Raw genomic sequence first — 18,424 nt, forward strand, 5'->3', positions numbered from 1 at the left:
CGTTCGCTTTGTTCTCCAGAGATGCAGTGACCCGCAGGCGGCACACAGAGTGGATCGTCGGCAGCGTCGGAGGTGTATAAGAGACAGGAGAGAGAGAGAGAGAGAGAGAGAGAGAGAGAGAGAGGAGAGGAAACTCACGGTCAGGAATGGGAACTCGCTCGTGGATTGGGATGCCTTGTTGTACTATCGCGTTATACTTCATGTTGGACATGGACAGCATACGGTCGATCTTTTTGATGCCCAGCCAGTGCAGGATGTCTGGCATGAGAGCTTGGAAGCGCATCTTTGAGATCTGTTAGTCCATGATGGCAAAAATAGTGTCTCTGAGCAAACGACAACATAGGACATGTTAGGGAGGGAGAGAAAGATTCAAAGCTTACATCTCTGACACCAGCAATGGCTTCAGTTCGCTGAAAATACTTATCGGCAGTGTCGCCTCCGCGTTTCCTCGAATTGTACACCAAATACTTGACCACTTCGCCCAGGGCACGGCCTTCCTTTCGAAAATAGATGACCACACCAGAGCCCCCGGCTTGTGCCTCCTTCAGGGCCTCTTCGATCCCAAATGCAAGATACGGGCGACATGTGCAAATGTCTGATTGGAACACGTCGGAGCCATTGCATTCGTCGTGGATGCGAAGAGCCAATTTGACACTCGGGTCCGACACTCGCTCGGGCGGACCGAAGATGTAGACGGTCAGCCCACCGATCGGTGGCAGAAACACGCTCAGATCAGTTCTCGTGATGAATTCCGGGTAGCTTCCCCCAGTGTGCTCGAACAGGGCTCGCCGCAGCGTGGTCTCATCTACTCCAAAGCGCTCGGCCACCCCGGGGAGATACCACACCGGGTCGACAGCGACTTTGGTCACGCGCACATCGCCCGCGTCGTTGAGGACGATTTTGCCGTCCACCTGCAGTCTCTTTTGTCGTAGGGCGTCGGTGATCTCGGCCACGCGCATCGTGGCGCGCGTGATGGCGATGGTGGGGCGCACGTCCATGCCCGCTGCGAGGTGGTTGCCAAAGTACTTGACAATGTCGTGTCCGTAAGGGTCCATGGAGACGATCTTGGTCGGATCGGACCAGGCAGGTTGCGGGGCGAAGTCGAATGTCGGTTGTGTATTTGTGAGGTCGGGGCGGAAATCGCGCGGCAAGTCGCCAGCAGCCACGGCCAGTGCGTTGTAGAAGCTGTAACTCCCGCCGTGGGCGCCGATCGCGTTGCGTCGCTTGAAGCTGTCATGGCTCCGAGACACGATGATCGGCCCTCTTGTCTGGGGGTCTGCGGCGCCCCATTGTAGAGGAATCGGGTCGGCGACGCTCTGCCCCGGGTAGGTGGTCAGCACGACGCGATTGCTGTATTTCTGGGTCAGCGACAGTATACTCGATGAGCTGGCGCTACTGGGTGTGCTTGATCGAGAATGAGAATGCTCTTTCTCGTCGATCGCCGTAACTGTGGCCGTAACGCCGAACGCCATCTTGAGACGTCCAGTTTGTGTCGTCGTCGACAAAAGTGTCTTCGGTCTCTTGGGGCTTCGCTCCTCCAACGATGGGTCGGGCTGGTCGAAGTCCAGGGAATACGCCGTGTTCAGCATTTGAGACAGTCCTAGCGTTGCGAATCATATAGTATAAGAGGGCGACGGACTGTTGTGTCACACTTGGATTCTTGCCGTCCGATGGATCACAAAGAAAAGAGAGTGGATAGGTCATCTGGTGCCTGAAGCAAGACAAATTTGGTGAAGCTGTCGCCGCCATATCTGATAGCCCGATACTGCAGAAACAATCTTTTTGTTTTCTGCCTTTGATCCCCATCATGGGTTGCAGTGGGCACTTTGCAGTGGGAGGATTCTGGTGGGGATCTGTGGAGATGGCCGAAGACCGAAGCGATAAGTAAAGTATCTTCAGTCTTGTCAAAGAACGTGGGTCCAGGTAATACAATTCGGTCGGAGATAGGCAAATACGGTGGCCTCACTAGCCCATTGCTCTCTGGGTTCATCCTCAATTATTCTGATAAGCCGGACTCGGCGCCGTCTTGTGCTCGTCCAATGCTTTCCCGCTAAATTCAAGACTCTGGGCAGAGCGACCCTTACTCCTAGCACCTGGGTCGTCAGTACAATGCCACCACTTGGACTCTCTTTAGGTCTTGCGAGAGCAAAGGACCGGTGTGGAAGTCAGCGCTATATTCTGTATTTTGCGCAAAAACTGTGTATTCTATCTCGTTCTCATCCCTGGGCACACTAATTCCCTCGTCCGTCAGAAGAGCGTCCCATCGCCAGCGATCAATATAGGGCTTGATCTGTTCTTTGGTCGCTTTGTGGCAGCTAGCTCGCGACCGGCTTTCCATGAGCCAGCCTCCAGCATTTGGGCCATACTAATAGTAATTCCTTGAGCTGCAAACTCGTTGGAAACCATCTCATGCAGTCGATCGAGAAGAGCAACTGTCATCGCACGCCACTCGACAATCACATCGCTAGTCGCGTCGTAGGCGGGAAGAATCTGTCCAGACGCCCTCTGGCCCACACTTAGAGTATCTTCTTTCAGAGATAGAACACCCATGTCCACAAACAGACCCCCATTCCGATATTCAGGCAGCCCGGTGCCCAGCTCCATATTCTCCCACCTGGTATGCAGAATCTTCACGAACGGGGTCGTTAACGAATATGCAAGCCACTGAGTCAGCTTGTGAAACGGCTGAATAGCTTCGGCCAGGGTATCGTTGGCATCGGACTGAGACTGTTGCGCGAGAACCTGAAGAGGCCAGGCATCTCCAAGAGGTCGATTTCCAAGGTGTGTTCTGTTTTTTGGCCATGCGGGAAGCAGTAGACGCTGCAGAGCCGACCAGAGGACCGTGTAGTCAAGAGCATCGCCTCCAGTGACCGAAGCGGTCATGTAGTCTAGGAAAAGGATTGCCTTCAATCAGGATTCAAGTCGAACTGACTTTGGAACGCAGGGGTTTGCACCACATACATACCCACAAGGTTCCCTGGTCTCCCCTCAGAGCCGAAGATGTCGGGCAACGAGAGTAGAGATTTGCCAACGTCCCTCAAAAGCTGGATCCGAGCATGCACACCGACCATGGGGTTGCTACTCGAGATCTGAAACGAGGACAGAAAACTCTCCTCGTCGAGGTTAAGCAATGCCCTTCCTAAGTAAAGCGTTCCGTTAGCATTACAACAGCACAATGCAAAACTGTTTCCCACAACAATTCAAAGTACCCACCATCCACAGTGCAAGGACATGCAGGGTTTGACGAGAACGCTCCCGACTCAAACATGTACAGCGAAGCCACCGCAATGCCTTCGGATCGGGTGTACTGGTTTTGCGTGTCTGGCTCCTGGAAGCTCCAAATATCTCCAGCCCCTGCGTCGAGAAGGACCGACACCATGAACAGGTCAATCAAGACCCTCGTCTGTTCCTTGGGGCTGGCCGTTTCTTTCGTCCGGAGCAGCATCCGGGAAATGCGATCGACATTACCAACACCGAAGTGCTGCCAACGCCCATGTGGAGGGATTTCGTGATATCTCTCGGGCCCAAAGTCGCGCTGCACATTCATATTGCTCAGTTCCAATTGCGAGAGGGCTGTTGCCTGTGGGAAACTTGAAAACTCACTGAAATTGTCTCAGCCACCAAACGGGCAGCCTCTGGGAGTCGATCTGCATTGTAATGGAAATGGTTGAGTGTCCCTCTCTGCGCACAATCAAAAACACGATTGGCACGGTCCCTGACCGCTTGTAGGGACACTAAGTATTCGACTTCTGACACCATGTTTATGGAACCTGATAATCTGTATGCCAAAATCCTGAGGAAATTTTGTAAGAGAATAAAGATTTCTGTCTGTGTATGTTTCTACTTCGTCCTCTTCCTCCCGCTCTTCTTCTCCACACAACGCCTACACTATTAGAATAGCTTATATACAGTATGAGCTTAAAAGATCCAGAACGTCGACTTTGTCAGATGAAAAGTGCAAACAGCATCCGATTGTTGCGTCCCTCCAGCGCTCTCTTTTCTTGGTTGACCACAGGATAAGGAATGACTAAGTCAAATCGCCCATGGGACGATGGACAGGTGGGCCCTCTCTAACGGTCTTCTACCCCACACTCAATCTAATGCAAAGGGATGGGCCTGGTTCGGATTGTGGGATTCCTTGAGCTGGACAGATTGCTTATCGCGAATCTAGCCTCGCACTGATATAAAAGAATGTGGGTCTAGAGGACGGGTGGGTCTGTCGCGCCACTGCTATCTCTATTAGTCTCTATAGAGCCTTCCAAATGGAACAATTGAATCCAGAACATGATTGGGTTAGCAATGGGTGGGTACAATTAGGTGCATGTTCACGAAATAGAGAAGGGAAGGTGATCTTCTCCATATTGCCCAAGAAATCGTAAGCTACTGCAAACCATTCTTGACCGGGCGTAGAGATTGCTCATGATATCTTCGGATTCAGAAACCCCCATTGTTTGAATCCTTGTTCCACAAATCCAAAGTTACTGGGTTTCAGGGGCAGAGGACAAAAAGAGACTCACAACCCCAACCAATATACCCTTCTCAGAGAGCAGGATTGAATACAGACAGGGCAGCCTGAGCAAAACCGCCAAATTTCAATTCATTTCCCCAATCCCAAGATGACAGTCGACCCATCCAAGTCCCAGTCCAACATGTCCTACGCAACAAAGCTGTCCCAACTCCGCGATCCCACGCTTCCACCCCGCGAAGTCCGCCGGCTCACATCCGAATTGACCACCATGCTCGCCGAGACGGCCATCGAGCCTCCCTCGGCCAACGAGACGGTGGTGGTTGTGGTCATTCTGCGGTCGGGGATGGCCATGATGGACGCCTTTCTCGCTGCGCTCCCTCCCAAGGCAAACGCAATCGTCCACCATCTGGGCATTTTCAGAGACAGAAAAACACTCCAGCCCGTTGAGTACTACAACAAATTGCCGCCCCGGTCCGGTAGGATCAGACATGCGTATATCCTCGACCCTGTCATTGCCACGGGCGGTACGGCCGAGGCGGCTATTCAAATCCTCAAGTATGTGACCAGTCTGTTCTGCAGCTCGCCGAGTTGCCCCACAAAGTAACAGAGTCTTTTTTTGTGTCTATTCCTTTGCTAACATGCCGTGTGTTTCCCTCTTCTAGAGATTGGGGAGTCGAAAAAATCACCTTTGTATCCATTTTGGCCAGTAACCCTGGGCTGGACAAAGTCGCATCTGGCTGGCCTGAAGGCACGAACTTGGTGGTAGGCGCCGTCGACCCGGATCTGGACAATGAAGGATACGTTCAACCTGGCATCGGCGACATAGGAGATCGATTGTTTGGAACAAATTTGGATTGAAAGTACCAAGGATGGATCATGGAACAGAACAGGCGACAGCAGTACGGAAACAAGGGACCCATGACATACAAAGCTTTCTACGTACGATCGTACCTTGAATTTGATGAGAATTTCCATTGAAAAATCGACTTCTATGCATTGCTGCTCCTTGCGTGCGGGCATTTCTTGTCTGTGCTGAATAGACCAGAGAAACCTTCCACTACAAAAGATCTGGTGGTTCAAGGAATAAGGACCAATTCTTGATTTTTATACTCGAGAACCTCTCCCTACTGGTGAACAGGAGACCAATTTGTTCGTTCGATTCAGTAGAAACTGTCAGTGCCTTTCTCGGCTTTCGATTTCTCAACCCAGGCGTGCAAAATGAATAGATACAACTCAATAACCATCCGCCTCCCAAAGAATAGTCTCGTTACATCATGCTCAACGCTTCAATCACCGCCACAGCGCTGTGACAGTTTTGGGCATTGTGAAGAACTGCCATGGGCTCCGTCCACATACATTGTCTCCCAGGAATGAGTCTTTGTTTGCGGTTCTTGCAACAGGACCCGAGGCCGCCAGGACCGGAACATTAATTCCAATCTGGCCTATGTTTATTTTGCGCTGGAAGATCTGAGCCTGGACAGGATCGGTCGTAAACAGCGAGCACCCGTTGCCGTACCTGTTCTCGTTTGCTATCTCGATCGCCTCGTCCAGGGTGTCCACCTCGATGCACACGAGGACTGGTCCAAAGATCTCGTCCTGGTAGCACTGCATAAACGTCTGCACTTTGGTGATGATGGTTGGCCCGACAAAGTTCCCCTCGGGGTATTCAGGCACACAATAGTTTCGTCCGTCCAGCACGACATGGGCGCCTTCGGCTTCGGCCAGGTTGATCATGTCTTCCACTCTCTCTTTTGCAGCAGCCGTGATCAAGGGACCGACTTCGGTGTCAGGATCAGAACCGCAGCCGACTTTGAGCGACCTGGCCAGCTGGACGAGATCGTCTATCCATGCCTTGGTCGACCCTACGCAGAGCATGACACTCAGCGCCATACACCTCTGGCCCGCGGCCCCAAATGCGCTCCCGGCAATGGCATAGAGAGTCTGTGTCTTTGACGCATCCTCCAGGACGATCCCGTGGTTTTTCCCACTGACTTCGACTTGAATTCTCTTTCTGGTGGCTTTTGCATGCTCGTAGACTCGTTCTCCAGCCAGCTCGGAGCCCACAAAGGACACCGCGCTAACGACAGGTTGCGAGAGCAGCTTTTCCACGGCCCCCGATGATCCGTGAATGATATTGACCACCCCAGGGGGAAACCCTGCCTGCACGAAGCATCTCCCTAGAAGGTTAGCAGTCGAAGGGGCCTTTTCGGAAGGTTTCAAGACCACTGTGTTGCCGGTGAGGACCGCGTAGGGGATCGACCACAAAGGGATCATGAAAGGGAAATTAAAGGGAGTGATGACCACGCAGACCCCGACGGGCTGGTGGATTGTGTAGGTCTCTGTCGAATTGGTGGTCCAGTGCTTGCCATTCATCTCGGCTGTGGCTGAGCACGCAGTGTGGATAGCATCAATTCCTCTCTCGAATTCGGACTCGGCATCCTGCAGTGTCTTGCCCACCTCGAGCTGCAGCGACTGTTGGAAGTCGACTGTGTGCTGCTGCAAAACATGCAGCAGCGAAAAAAGTATGGCTTTCCGTTTCGCTATAGGCAACGACGCCCACGCTGGCTGCGCCGCTTCCGCCACCGTCACGGCTTTTTGGATCTCTGCTGGAGTTGACTCCGGCACCCGGGCGAGCAGCTTCTGTGATGCCGGATCCAGTACCTTCATCCAGACTCTCGTCTTGGACACGCCAAATTCATTGTTGATCAAGTTTTGAGTTGTGGTAGGCGGCGTGGACAGGGCCATTGTGCTAGTGCTTTGATTCAAGGGCACGGTCACCCTGCTGGGGTCGCTGGCGCCTAATCGGGTGCTTGTTTCATCGCTGCGAAGTCTCTTGTGCCGATGGTGATGGTAGGGAGAGTAGTCACCAGCAGTGTCATCCTTGCTGTTGACTACTAGAGACAAAGGCTGCTCTAACACCGTCACCACAGCCGCCACCGTTGTTGCAGAGCTTTGGCCGACCATCGTGTATCATTAGTATCAAGCCTGACATAAAGCCTACCAAACCTATTTTCAAGGCTTCGATCTCTTGATAGCAGCTATCACTATCAAAAGCGAGCGACAGACCACAGATTGTACGATTCGAGTGTAAGATAAGACAAGATGGGGAGCACAACGTGTCAAGGATATGGTATTATAGAGTTCGTCGAATTGGGATCATGGCTCGACCCTTGGCTTGTTCTCCATCTCCTTTCCTTCCTAAAAGTGTTGCCAATACATTCATCCGGGGATCCGGGATCCACCTGGTGGAGGCGTCAATGCTGGGCATGATATGATCCTGGGGAGGATCGCAAAACTCCGAGAAAGCTGGGCCCCTTTGTTGTACGGGATTCACCAATTAGAAATGAGAATGAATGCCCAATGGCATCAAATCTATCAGGAAATTGACAAAGTGTGCATCCAAGGTTCCTGGAGATGTCCTATACAAGGTGACCTCGCAGTGTGAATGGTAAAATGCATGCTGTATACTGTAGAATTGTAATCGCCAATGCTGAGACATCCTCTCACCAATTTCGGCTCACCCAACGTGCTGATCCTAATCCATGCTTCCGGTCTTGCATTGTCACTGTACCAGTGATCTACAAGGCATCCGCTGCCTGCCTGTCTAATTAAACAAAAAGGAGATGCTGCATTGCTTTCACTCAGCTTGGAGAACCTCGTTGCCTAGAAAAAGGGGTTATGTTACTTACGATTCACCATGGTGCGTCCGTCGAATTGCTTCTGCAATGATGCCACTGACGTCGATGGACTCGATTTTTGGACATTTTTGAGCGGCCGGTGATAGAGGAAGGGTGTTTGTGACCACGAGTCTCTCCAAAGAGCTCTCCTCGATCTTCTGGATTGCAGGACCTGAGAGAAACCCATGGACAACGACGGCGCGGCAACTGATGGCTCCGTGGTCCTTCAACACGTCTGATGCCATGATCAGGGTGCCACTGAGTGTGTAGTTAGTACAGGCTCGCTGGCCACGCAGAAAAATGAAGATGAAAAGGATTAGTTGCATGGATATCAAGAAAGACTTACCATGTGTCCGCGATGTCGTCAACAAGAACGGCAGTCTTATTGAGAACCGATCCAACCAGAATCATACGACTGACTTTATTGGCGACTTTACGCTCCTTGTGGATGAGGGCTAGATCAAGACGTAGCTTGTCCGCAATGATAGCAGCTCAGTGACAAGGTAAGCCTCTTTTGTTTTTATATTTCCTCCCTCTTGACTCCTGAACTGGGACTCACCTCTTCGCACCACCCGCGTCTGGAGACACAATGACGACGTTGTCCAGGGACATGTTACCTCGAATGTACTCGACCATTGCACTCTCGGCGTAGAGATTGTCCACGGGAATATTGAAGAAGCCTTGGATTTGTGAGGCATGCAAGTCCATGGTTATCAAATGATTGCAGCCGGCTGTCTCAAGCATGTTGGCCACCAGTTTCGCCGTGATGGGAGCCCGGCTGCGGTCTTTCTTGTCTTGCCTCGAGTAAGGGAAACAGGGGAGCACGGCGGTGATCTGCCTGGCAGAGGCAGTCTTGCAGGCGCTGATCGTAATTAATAGTTCCATGAGCAAGTCGTTGACTGGTTCTGCCGCTGTCTGGATGATAAACAGATCGCCGCCACGGACCGAGTTTTCAATGACAACGCTGGTCTCGCCATTCGAAAATCGCGATGATGTAAGTTTTGTGAATGGTGACTCCTTTCCCAGCCTCTGGCATACAAGGTCGACGAAGTCTGGATGACTCCCTCCTATATTCGTCCCATTCGATCTCGGTTAGTGACATCTTTGAACACGTATGGTGCGGAGGACCGGCGTCAGAATATTAATACTGACCACTAAGCACTTGAAGGGGCATTTTGGGATACAGATTTTGATCGAACAACACGTTTTATTGCGAAGCAAAATTGGCGTCTGCAAGAAGAACACTGAGCAGGTCGGATACCCAGGGAGAATGCGTGCTCCCAGACCTACTACTCAGGCTCCTCAATGCATCAGTGTTGACTTTATCATTCCCCTTACGCCTAAGTTGCAACCACCAAGCTGTTGAAAATTCTTGTTTCTATTTCCATGTCCCATGTCCCAGGACGCACAGCTTCAGCCTAGAAACAAACAGTCTGGCCCTCTCAAGCAGATGCTAGGTACAAACTAACCGAACCACAAACGCTGTACTTGGAATATAGTTGAATTCCTCAATAATGACCAAGTTACCAATCTCCCCCATACTCCAGCGGAAATCTCGTGTTGACGGAGGTCATCTGGGTGGGGCCTGTAATAGATAGATAGTCAGTAGGTAAAAAGATACTTCAGATAATAGAATACGTGGGGAATTCCAGAACTTTCAGAGGGCCTCGTATTGCTTATCTATGAGATCTCTCTCTTCGGATCGGAGATGGGAACCTCCCGATATGTAATCTACAGGCGTCGATAAGAATTGGATGTCTATTCCCCAAGCCTGGATCTATCGGGACGATAAGTCTTGTTTGTTAAGTCGGCGACTTGGACCCAATGCTCACATGCTAAATCCTGGTGCTCCAGGACATAGAATCCAATCTTCCACCATAGGGCTTTCGGGAATAACACCTGTGCGATCCAAGTCTTGATTTTCCTGCTTCGAGAATGCGCAACACCATGGAGAATTGCGTACTCCTGCCACAAAACCATCAACTCCTAAGTTCCATGACCATTCTGCGCAACCAAGACACAGATGGAAGAGGCTTTATTGATGCATTTGCAAAAGTGGCTGACCAGCTCATGGCCAGAGCGTTGGATTTCGTCCCAGTCGAATGTCAACAAGTGACAACCCCGACGGGAGGCACGTACCAGGGCGTGCGACAAGCAAAGAAAGTCTGTGGCATCAGCATCCTAAGGGCCGGGGCCAGCCTGGAAGATGCTCTGAGAAAGGCTTACAAGTACGTGAATACGAATTTGCCCGCTATTTTTCCAGCTCGGCGAGCAAACATCCTCCCTTTCCTCCTTCTTCTTCTCCTTCACCCCAAAGGGAGGTAAAAGCGGAAGTGCATATGCATACTGACCCTGTCTTTGCGGATTAAAAAGCGGTCCTTTGAGCTTCGGAAAGCTCTTGATCCAGAGAGACGAGAAAACGTGTCACCCAGCGCATCTGTACTCCAAATTTCCTACGTCGATTTCGGACGCTTGTAGGGCTTCAACCACGATCAAACACGGGTGTGAGGTCACGTTGCTGACTTAAAGCAGATGTATTGATTCTTGAGCCAATGCTTGCGACCGGAGGCTCAGTGAGTAAAGCAATCGAGCTTGTCCTTGAACAGCGTGCGCCGGAGGAACAGATCATTGTCGTCAACGTAATAGCTTCAGCGAAGGCAGTCAGCCTAGTCTCTGAACGGTTTCCGAAGTTGATGTTGGTGACAGCGGCTGTTGACAAGGACTTGAATTCAAAAAGGTTTGTCGATATCATATATGCGATTTTATCGACTTGTCGACTTCGATCACTGACAAAATGCCGACTCTACAGGTACATCAATCCAGGACTTGGCGATTTCGGGGATCGATTTTATGGTACATGAAAGGATCCTCCAGAAGGGTATGGAATGCTGGAAGTTTGCTACAGCTCAGACGAACTTCATCCTGTGAGCATGTTGGAATCGGAAAGCCGACGGTTCGACGCAACCAACTGTACTTCTTTACTTTTAGAAGATGAGACTACCGATCCCTCGATACAAATGAAAACTGTCGCCTCGATCAGTGTGTCTCTGGTTGTCAAAGTATAGGCTTGATACAGGCATGGTATTCGCAGCTATCCCTCTGCCGTGAATACGCACTTCTTCGCCTATATGCTTCCGACCTTGTCTCTACCCTCTTCATTTGCAGGCATCCATGGCCATCCAGTCCAGTCATCAGATCAGTGAGGCTCTGGTAGAACTATCGAGAATCGGGCATTGGTTACTGATGTTGCAAGAAGACCCAGTTGTTGTTGTTGTTGCAAAATATCGTATACAGGCAGGAAAATATCAAAATCTATCTACTTGCTCTAGCATTCTTCAGCTTCTAATAGGCGACGCCATGACTGTGCACTGGGCCACAAGCAGCACATTATTCATCGAAGGACTCAACATCCTCATGTGAATCACACCGGGCCTTTAATGCTTGAACGTCTCCACAACAGACTGCACCTCGCTGTCCTTTGTACCAACAACGACAACGCTGGCTTCTGAATCTCCCTTGGCCTGTTCATACGGATCAACACCATTGATCATAATCGATGGAACGAGGGCCGCGTCTCCTGTTTCATTCCAGCTCTTGGTGCATTCAACTTTGAAAGGTCCGAATCTGCACATCAAGTAGTATACCCCTCCACTTACGAGAACACCCATAAGGAAGTTGAACTGATCTGAATGTTTAGAGATCGATCAGTATTTAAAGCCCTTGAAAAGGAAGACCAAGGAACCCAGAAGCAGATCTTGCAAACAGGCGTAAACTTACACAAGTACCAGGCACCAATCGGTATTGACGCACCCATCGAGCCGGCAACACCAACGATATTGAATATCAATCCGCATCTGTGAGAGTCATTAGATTCTGCGTTCGAAGAGCAGGAGATGAAGAAACCCACAGGTATCCCACGTAAGCGTTGATGCCAAACCCGCCCAAGCCCCAGTAGAGATCGGACGACTTATTGGAGTACAACTGATCAACTGCAAGATGGCCTCGGCGGACGATAAAGTAGTCACAGAAATAAGGCCCGACGAAAGCAGAAAGGAAGACACTGTAGGCACCGACGTATGCTAAGAAGTTGTTGCTGCTGGATAAGAGCTTCCACGGCACGCAGGCAAAAGACAACACTGCTGCAACATAACCACCGCGTCCTAGGTTACGTTAGTCTTGTCTATCCAGATTCGCAATCAAGGGGACAAAGGGAGGACTTACGAATATTGAGGTATCGAGGGAATAGAGCGGTAAAGTCACTTCCCGCAGAGTTTGCACCTGTCAGGTTTGTCATGGCCTGAGCATAGACGAAGATCAGGGCGAGGAAGAAAACCCCTGCCCTGTCGCTGCTGGATGGATTTTCGGTAACAAACTAGGCAATTCAGAGGTTAGGTAGGGATCTTGCCGCCCAGAATTGGCAATTTTCTTGCTACAAACTAGTACTTACTCGTTCCAAGACGTCCAAAGGATTCCAGAGCGGGGAGCCGTATAATGTAGCACTGCAGCTGGAGACGATCAAACCAACCAGGGAAGTGAGTGAGAATGAGACGGGAACTGTAATAAGTTGAGACCAGAGGGCATGGGAAGGTTTCTTTGAAAACCGCGTAAAATCGGAGTCTGCGCATTGGTAGATTCAATAAATGAGCCAGAAGAGAAGGATACCCTGAGAGTTTTCATCCCACACTCACCATTCAGAATGAATGTGCTGAAATTGTCCAAGGAAGAGATGATGGCTTGGATCACGGTCCATGTCAAGGCACTACCTTTGAGGGCTGCGTAGTCATAATATCAATCATGGGCTAGGAAAACCATCGAACTTCATGAATACTTACAGCTGCTTTGACTCATGACTGGACCGGCACCATGGCCTGCTCTCACAGCCACCCATACAGCGAACGCGATGCCGCCGATAGGAGCTGTCACCGCCTTGACAGTGTAGAGATGTCTGACTTTGTGCAAAGGGAAGTATATGCCTATTTTGTGGTCTTAGCAGGTCATTCTCAATCGCAAAGTGAGGCTTGCAGGGTTTTCTAACCGATCAGTTGACAGAGCCAGAACAGGAAAAAGCACATCATATGCTTTGTATCTGTCTGGGCAGACGCTGGGAGATGATTTGGGATTCGAGCGGTCCCTGGCCAAACCGCACACAGCATGAGATAAAGGCATCTGTTTTTGGGAGGTAGTATCGTTAGTCTTTTTCTCTCTCCCAGGACCACGGTTGCTTTGACAGTTAAATTGGGGGCAAACTCACTGTCCTCCAATCCAGCTCTGGACAGAGTACCAGATAATGGCCAGGACAATACGATTGAGCACCGGCCATATCGACCCATAAATGCCGAACGAAGAGCGAATCGCCACGGGAAACGAAACGTGGTACATTGCTCCCACTCGGCCTCCGAGTGAGACGAAAATACCCGTCAGGATATATCCTGCCCAGATACACAGCCAGCCTTGCCACCAGGCGAGGCCACCGGCGACGTAGCTCCCGGCAAGCTGCCACGTATTGACATTGAACGAGGCTGTGAGAGATTCCAGTCAGCAAAACCAAAACGAAATCGCCGTACGTGGCTCGATATATACCTACCCGAGATCCAGAGATTCATGAAGTTGTACCAGCCCCATGTCCGTCGTGCAGGCTCAATGGGAGCTAGGTCAGGACTCCAAAGATATCTACTCCGTTGAGCGCCATCAGCGTTGTTGTCATAGTAGTCGTGCTTGATCTTGCACTTCTCTGCCACCTGGGCTGTGCGCTCTCTCAAAGTCATGGTTGTAGACCTTGCTTGGCCTTTTCGGTCGAAGATTCTGACCGTAGAAAAGGGCGCAATCCGTTTTCAATTCCGATGTGCAAAACGAACTGCCAGATTTGAAATTGTATTCTAGTATTGCCTATGCTACCGTATCAATTCTGAGCATGCCCTTGTCCAATACTACCGGAACCTGCATGAAAGATATATACTGTAGGTCAGCGCAACAGCGCCCGTTTCGGATCAGATCATTCATAAATGGTATTATCTATGATAAGAGATGTTCTTGATAGGATAGTGGGGATTGAGATTTAGAGCCCAAGCCCCTTATCAAACTTCGACTTTATCCATATTGTCATATACTTTGGTACCTTATCTCGCTATTTGCGTTTCCAGTCTGGAACTCAAAATCTGCACCGCGAAGACTCCCTTCTCGCTCGACTCGGCCCGGTTCCGGAGTCATTTCTCGATCCCCGCCAACAGCTACTGTCCTGGTGCTTGCCCACGCTCCAGTGCAGGGGCTTGTATGGGAGATTTTTGTATACCACGTAGTCTTGATGACTTAAAGATGGACCATGGTAGGCTGCTTTAGACCTTGTGACTTTGGGACACTTAGTATTTGGATTGACTCAATTTGGCCAATATTCCATCGTTTAAATACAACCACAAACTGGTTCCAGTGGCCTTTGCCTCTCTCATACGGCACGAGTCCAATGTCAGCTATATATTCATAATTCCGCCTTCGAGCAGACTGCCAAATATGGTTCCCGGCGAACAAAATGAAACACCCGCGAGCCTAACGTTGCCCTTTGAGACTGAAAGGTTGCTTCAAGTGCGGACCGGAAAGATCAAACCGCTTTACAACCTCCCGGTAAAGTCGGCAATCTACAAAAATCCCCATACTCAACCTGTCAAAGTCACAAAACTCGGTTGCGAGGGAGATGAACAAGCATACGAATTCCACGGAGGACCAGACAAGGCGCTGCTTCACTATTGCGCGAGACACTATGAGACGTGGAAGGAAGAGTGTCCAGAGAGCAAGGAGCATTTCACCGTGGGCGGATTTGGGGAAAACCTGGTCAGTACCTCAGCCAATGAACAGAATATCTGCATTGGAGACATCCTCACGATTGGTCCAGAAGTCCAAGTGCAGGTCAGTCTGCCACGGCAACCCTGCTTCAAGCTCAACCACCGTTTTGAAGTCAAGGATATGGCATGGCAGTCTCAGATGAAGAGCAGAACAGGCTGGTACTATCGCGTCTTGAAGGAGGGCTACATATCACCTGGCGACGAAATTAAACTTGTCGATAGACTGAACCCGAAATGGACAGTGGCCGCAGTTCAACACTACCTGTACCGGGAGATGAAAAACTTTGAAGTCATGGCCGAACTGGTGAATCTTCCAGGCCTCGGCGGAGAATCAGTCACAATCTTCGAGAACAGGTTGAAAAAGAACTTTGAGAATCAGGACGAACGAATGTTCGGCGACGACTCTGTTGCTCTGGAGACCTGGTCGGAATACAAGCTTGTGCAGAAACTTCGACAGACTCCTCGAGTTTGCTCCTTCGTTTTCGAAGTTGTTGGAAAGCGATCTCAATCAACCAGTCACGAAGTTGAACCTGGATCTCATGTGCGCTTGAAGTTGGGAGACAAGGGTGACCTGATCCGAGCATACTCCGTTGTTGGTGGCACCCGGGACCGCTTCGAGCTGGGCGTGGCTCTTGCAGACGAGTCCCGTGGAGGATCTCTATATCTGCATAAAATTGCCAAAGTGGGAGACGTATTCTCAGTCGGGAAAATTACCACCAGCTTTCCGCTTGCGTCAGAGGCGGACGAACATATCTTGATCGCCGGTGGAATCGGGATCACAGCCTTCCTTCCCGGTGCGGAAAAAATGAAGGAATTGGGAGAGAATTTCAGGTTGCATCTGGCCGTCCGCTCTACCCATGATTTACCCTTCAGGGAGAGACTATCGAGGCTAGGCAAGAGCCTCGTAATCTATGACAAAGAAAAGGGACGGCGCCTAGACCTCGCCCGTATCATGTCCAAAGTGACCACCAATACACATGTGTATTGCTGCGGGTCTCCCAGGTTGATGGACGACGTTGCTGCAACCGCGAAGCGATACGGGCTTTCAGAAAATCAGGTCCACTTTGAGGCTTTCGGGATCACGACCACAGGCGATCCTTTCACCGCGGAGCTGCTGAAGAGCCAAAAGACAATTCATGTGCCGGCATCACGGAGCCTTCTGGAGGCGTTGAGGGAGGCGGGCATCGATGTACCGTCGTCGTGTGAAGCTGGAAGCTGTGGCACTTGTCGTGTTCAAGTTGCAAAGGGACGCATTGACCATCGTGGAACCGGCTTGTTGGAATCGGATAAAGCCTCAACAATGCTAGCCTGCTCTTCTAGAGGCATTGGACATATAGAACTAGAGCTTTAACAGTAGGTAGCAATTCACGGACTACTACTGACCACAGACACTCGACAGATATCCCTAAGACAAATTGATTCTAGGCAGATACCGCTTCCAATACACTTCAAATAAGTCTTTCGGGAGGGACGACAATATGGAGAAGAGATATCGAGGAAGTGGGGCGATAAAGGGGGCATAGATAGCAGGCTCCGCCAGGCCAAATACACAACAATATCTCCATAGTGAAGTGCACTTATCTGTCACGCGACTGAATGCTGGCCATTTTTTAGGTTTTGTGTGCTGTGTATGATACAAATAGTTGTGTTGCCACCTATTAAGAGTCTAGAAAATAACAGCTCCGTTTGAGTAATTGTTGGTATATCTCTATCCTGGAACCAAATCTTGCCGTCAATTCCCGGCCAGTACGTCCCCCTCACGCTCAGAGGCCTTGAATCAACGCAAACTGGGACTCACCTTGGTCATTCCCACATCACCAACGTTCAATTGAACGAAAGGGAGAAAAAAAAGAAAATGGGCAGCATCCAGGAGTCGCTCCTCGGGGAAACCCTTCTCCAGACAGCGAAGAGGCTTGAGGCAACAGATTTCACAGAAGTTCCCGTCATTGACCTGGCCGGTCTTTCCAGTGGTGAAATCACCGACCGCATCGCTGTGGCGCGAGAAGTCCGTGATGCTTGTATTCGCGTCGGCTTTTTCTACATCAAGAATCATGGTGTGCCTCAGACGGTGATTGATCGCGCGTTTGAGGTGTCGAAGAAATTCTTCGCCTTGCCGGCGGAGGATAAGATGGAGGTATATGTGAGCAAGAACGAGAGCTTCAAGGGGTATGAAGACATTCATTATGGAGCGGTGGATCCGCAGACAAAAGGGGGTGAGGCTTTTCTCTTTCTTCCTTCCCCCTTTCTTCCCAATACTTGTTGTGCACGGCTTGAGTATTTCCTGCCGTCCTTTTTCCCGAGAATATTCAGCCACCATGTGATCCCATCCAATCATTGACTGACAATCATGCGTGCAGATATGAAGGAAGCCTTCAACTTCGGCTATGAGCCCGCAGCCGACTTCCAGACTCCCCTCTCCGAGCCATGGCCATTGTATGAGGGCCTAAAGGGTCCCAATGTCTGGCCTCGAAGCTTCTCTGAGGAATGGAAACGAGACTTGTTTGCCTACTACGGCGAAGTGTTGAATCTGGGTCGACGGATGATCCGAGTCTTTGCCCTTGTGCTCGACCTCCCCGAAGATTATTTTGATGGTCTCCTGACTCGGCCGGGTGCCATCATGCGGCTGCTCAGATATCCTGCTTCAATACTCGACCCTGACCATCCCGGGATCGGGGCACACAGGGATTATGAATGTAGGTATTGGAGCGGCGGAGATACATTTACTACCTGCCCCCTGCTACCAACCAACACTAACTCTTGTGGCCTGTTGCAGGCTTTACGATTCTCTGTCAAGACCAGACCAACGGTCTACAGGTGCAGACCAAGAAAGGTGAATGGATCGAAGTGACTCCAATCCCTGGCACGTTTGTGGTAAACATTGGCGATTTTCTCTCTCGCTGGACCAATGATGTCTTTCGCTCAACCTTGCACCGAGTCTACAATGTTTCTGGCCGCGAGCGTTACTCTTTCCCGCTGTTCATCGGACCAAACTACACCACGAAGATCCAGGCCATTCATACCTGTGTCAATGAAGACCGGCCTGCGAAGCACGAGCCTTTTGTCGCTGGCGAGGTAAGCTATATACCTTACTGAACCATACTGGCCCCCCACCGCGTGAAGAGAAGCTCTCTGCTTGTAAAACTCAGATCCTGGAGCAACCAATACTCAGAGTTACTGACATGTTCTTTTTCAAAATCTCCTCTAGTACATTGCCAACAGGCTCTACGGTGCGAAACGAAAGCATCTTCCCATTCCCCTCGAGAGTTCCGCGTGAGAGACCATCTACTGTGTGACACCTTCGGGAGGAAAGGGGAGGCCCGGATGTGTTGAACAATTAATTGAGCCCTTGACACCTTGGCTGGGGTTATCTCTGAAGTGTGGTCCAGTTGATCTGCATGTGGATTTTGATACAATGTAGCTTTTCGGCGCAATTAACTTACAAGACG

The 18,424-nt window shown here is 50.5% G+C and overlaps 9 protein-coding genes across 9 annotated transcripts in view; 4 read left to right on the forward strand and 5 right to left on the reverse strand.

Annotated features, from left to right (window-relative positions):
- AYL99_03999 (putative GTP cyclohydrolase URC1) overlaps window positions 1-1,589 on the reverse strand; it is a gene marked incomplete at both ends in the record, with an annotated part of 2,070 nt that extends 481 nt beyond the window's left edge. Inside the window, 2 exons of the mRNA XM_018835513.1 lie at window positions 139-283; window positions 381-1,589. Of these exons, the coding sequence (XP_018695163.1) occupies window positions 139-283; window positions 381-1,589 (1,354 nt within the window). The remainder of the gene's footprint in view (window positions 1-138; window positions 284-380) is intronic.
- Window positions 1,590-2,247: 658 nt separating this feature from the next.
- AYL99_04000 (hypothetical protein) lies at window positions 2,248-3,547 on the reverse strand (the record flags this gene model as incomplete). Its single annotated transcript, XM_018835514.1, has 3 exons — window positions 2,248-2,888; window positions 2,966-3,139; window positions 3,214-3,547. 3 exons carry the CDS (start codon window positions 3,545-3,547, stop codon window positions 2,248-2,250), a joined length of 1,149 nt encoding a protein of 382 aa, XP_018695164.1.
- A 1,069-nt stretch (window positions 3,548-4,616) lies between these two features.
- On the forward strand, window positions 4,617-5,326 carry AYL99_04001 (uracil phosphoribosyltransferase; the record flags this gene model as incomplete). The annotated part of the gene is made up of 2 exons (XM_018835515.1): window positions 4,617-5,023; window positions 5,131-5,326. 2 exons carry the CDS (start codon window positions 4,617-4,619, stop codon window positions 5,324-5,326), a joined length of 603 nt encoding a protein of 200 aa, XP_018695165.1.
- A 432-nt stretch (window positions 5,327-5,758) lies between these two features.
- AYL99_04002 (methylmalonate-semialdehyde dehydrogenase (acylating)) lies at window positions 5,759-7,432 on the reverse strand (the record flags this gene model as incomplete). Its single annotated transcript, XM_018835516.1, has 1 exon — window positions 5,759-7,432. One exon carries the CDS (start codon window positions 7,430-7,432, stop codon window positions 5,759-5,761), a length of 1,674 nt encoding a protein of 557 aa, XP_018695166.1.
- A 721-nt stretch (window positions 7,433-8,153) lies between these two features.
- On the reverse strand, window positions 8,154-9,319 carry AYL99_04003 (hypothetical protein; the record flags this gene model as incomplete). The annotated part of the gene is made up of 4 exons (XM_018835517.1): window positions 8,154-8,403; window positions 8,492-8,636; window positions 8,715-9,212; window positions 9,298-9,319. 4 exons carry the CDS (start codon window positions 9,317-9,319, stop codon window positions 8,154-8,156), a joined length of 915 nt encoding a protein of 304 aa, XP_018695167.1.
- Window positions 9,320-10,092: 773 nt separating this feature from the next.
- AYL99_04004 (uracil phosphoribosyltransferase) lies at window positions 10,093-11,006 on the forward strand (the record flags this gene model as incomplete). The annotated part of the gene is made up of 4 exons (XM_018835518.1): window positions 10,093-10,373; window positions 10,519-10,619; window positions 10,678-10,882; window positions 10,955-11,006. The coding sequence occupies 4 exons, from the start codon at window positions 10,093-10,095 to the stop codon at window positions 11,004-11,006; spliced, it is 639 nt and encodes a 212-aa protein (XP_018695168.1).
- A 573-nt stretch (window positions 11,007-11,579) lies between these two features.
- On the reverse strand, window positions 11,580-13,910 carry AYL99_04005 (hypothetical protein; the record flags this gene model as incomplete). Its single annotated transcript, XM_018835519.1, has 10 exons — window positions 11,580-11,830; window positions 11,923-11,999; window positions 12,053-12,305; window positions 12,367-12,517; window positions 12,593-12,762; window positions 12,834-12,917; window positions 12,978-13,118; window positions 13,181-13,311; window positions 13,397-13,664; window positions 13,730-13,910. The coding sequence occupies 10 exons, from the start codon at window positions 13,908-13,910 to the stop codon at window positions 11,580-11,582; spliced, it is 1,707 nt and encodes a 568-aa protein (XP_018695169.1).
- A 739-nt stretch (window positions 13,911-14,649) lies between these two features.
- AYL99_04006 (hypothetical protein) lies at window positions 14,650-16,329 on the forward strand (the record flags this gene model as incomplete). The annotated part of the gene is made up of 1 exon (XM_018835520.1): window positions 14,650-16,329. One exon carries the CDS (start codon window positions 14,650-14,652, stop codon window positions 16,327-16,329), a length of 1,680 nt encoding a protein of 559 aa, XP_018695170.1.
- A 504-nt stretch (window positions 16,330-16,833) lies between these two features.
- On the forward strand, window positions 16,834-18,252 carry AYL99_04007 (hypothetical protein; the record flags this gene model as incomplete). The annotated part of the gene is made up of 4 exons (XM_018835521.1): window positions 16,834-17,191; window positions 17,336-17,671; window positions 17,752-18,050; window positions 18,184-18,252. 4 exons carry the CDS (start codon window positions 16,834-16,836, stop codon window positions 18,250-18,252), a joined length of 1,062 nt encoding a protein of 353 aa, XP_018695171.1.
- Window positions 18,253-18,424: the final 172 nt, after the last annotated feature.

Source organism: Fonsecaea erecta (genome assembly GCF_001651985.1).
Source record: "Fonsecaea erecta strain CBS 125763 chromosome Unknown Scaff3, whole genome shotgun sequence".
Lineage (NCBI taxonomy): Eukaryota > Fungi > Ascomycota > Eurotiomycetes > Chaetothyriales > Herpotrichiellaceae > Fonsecaea > Fonsecaea erecta.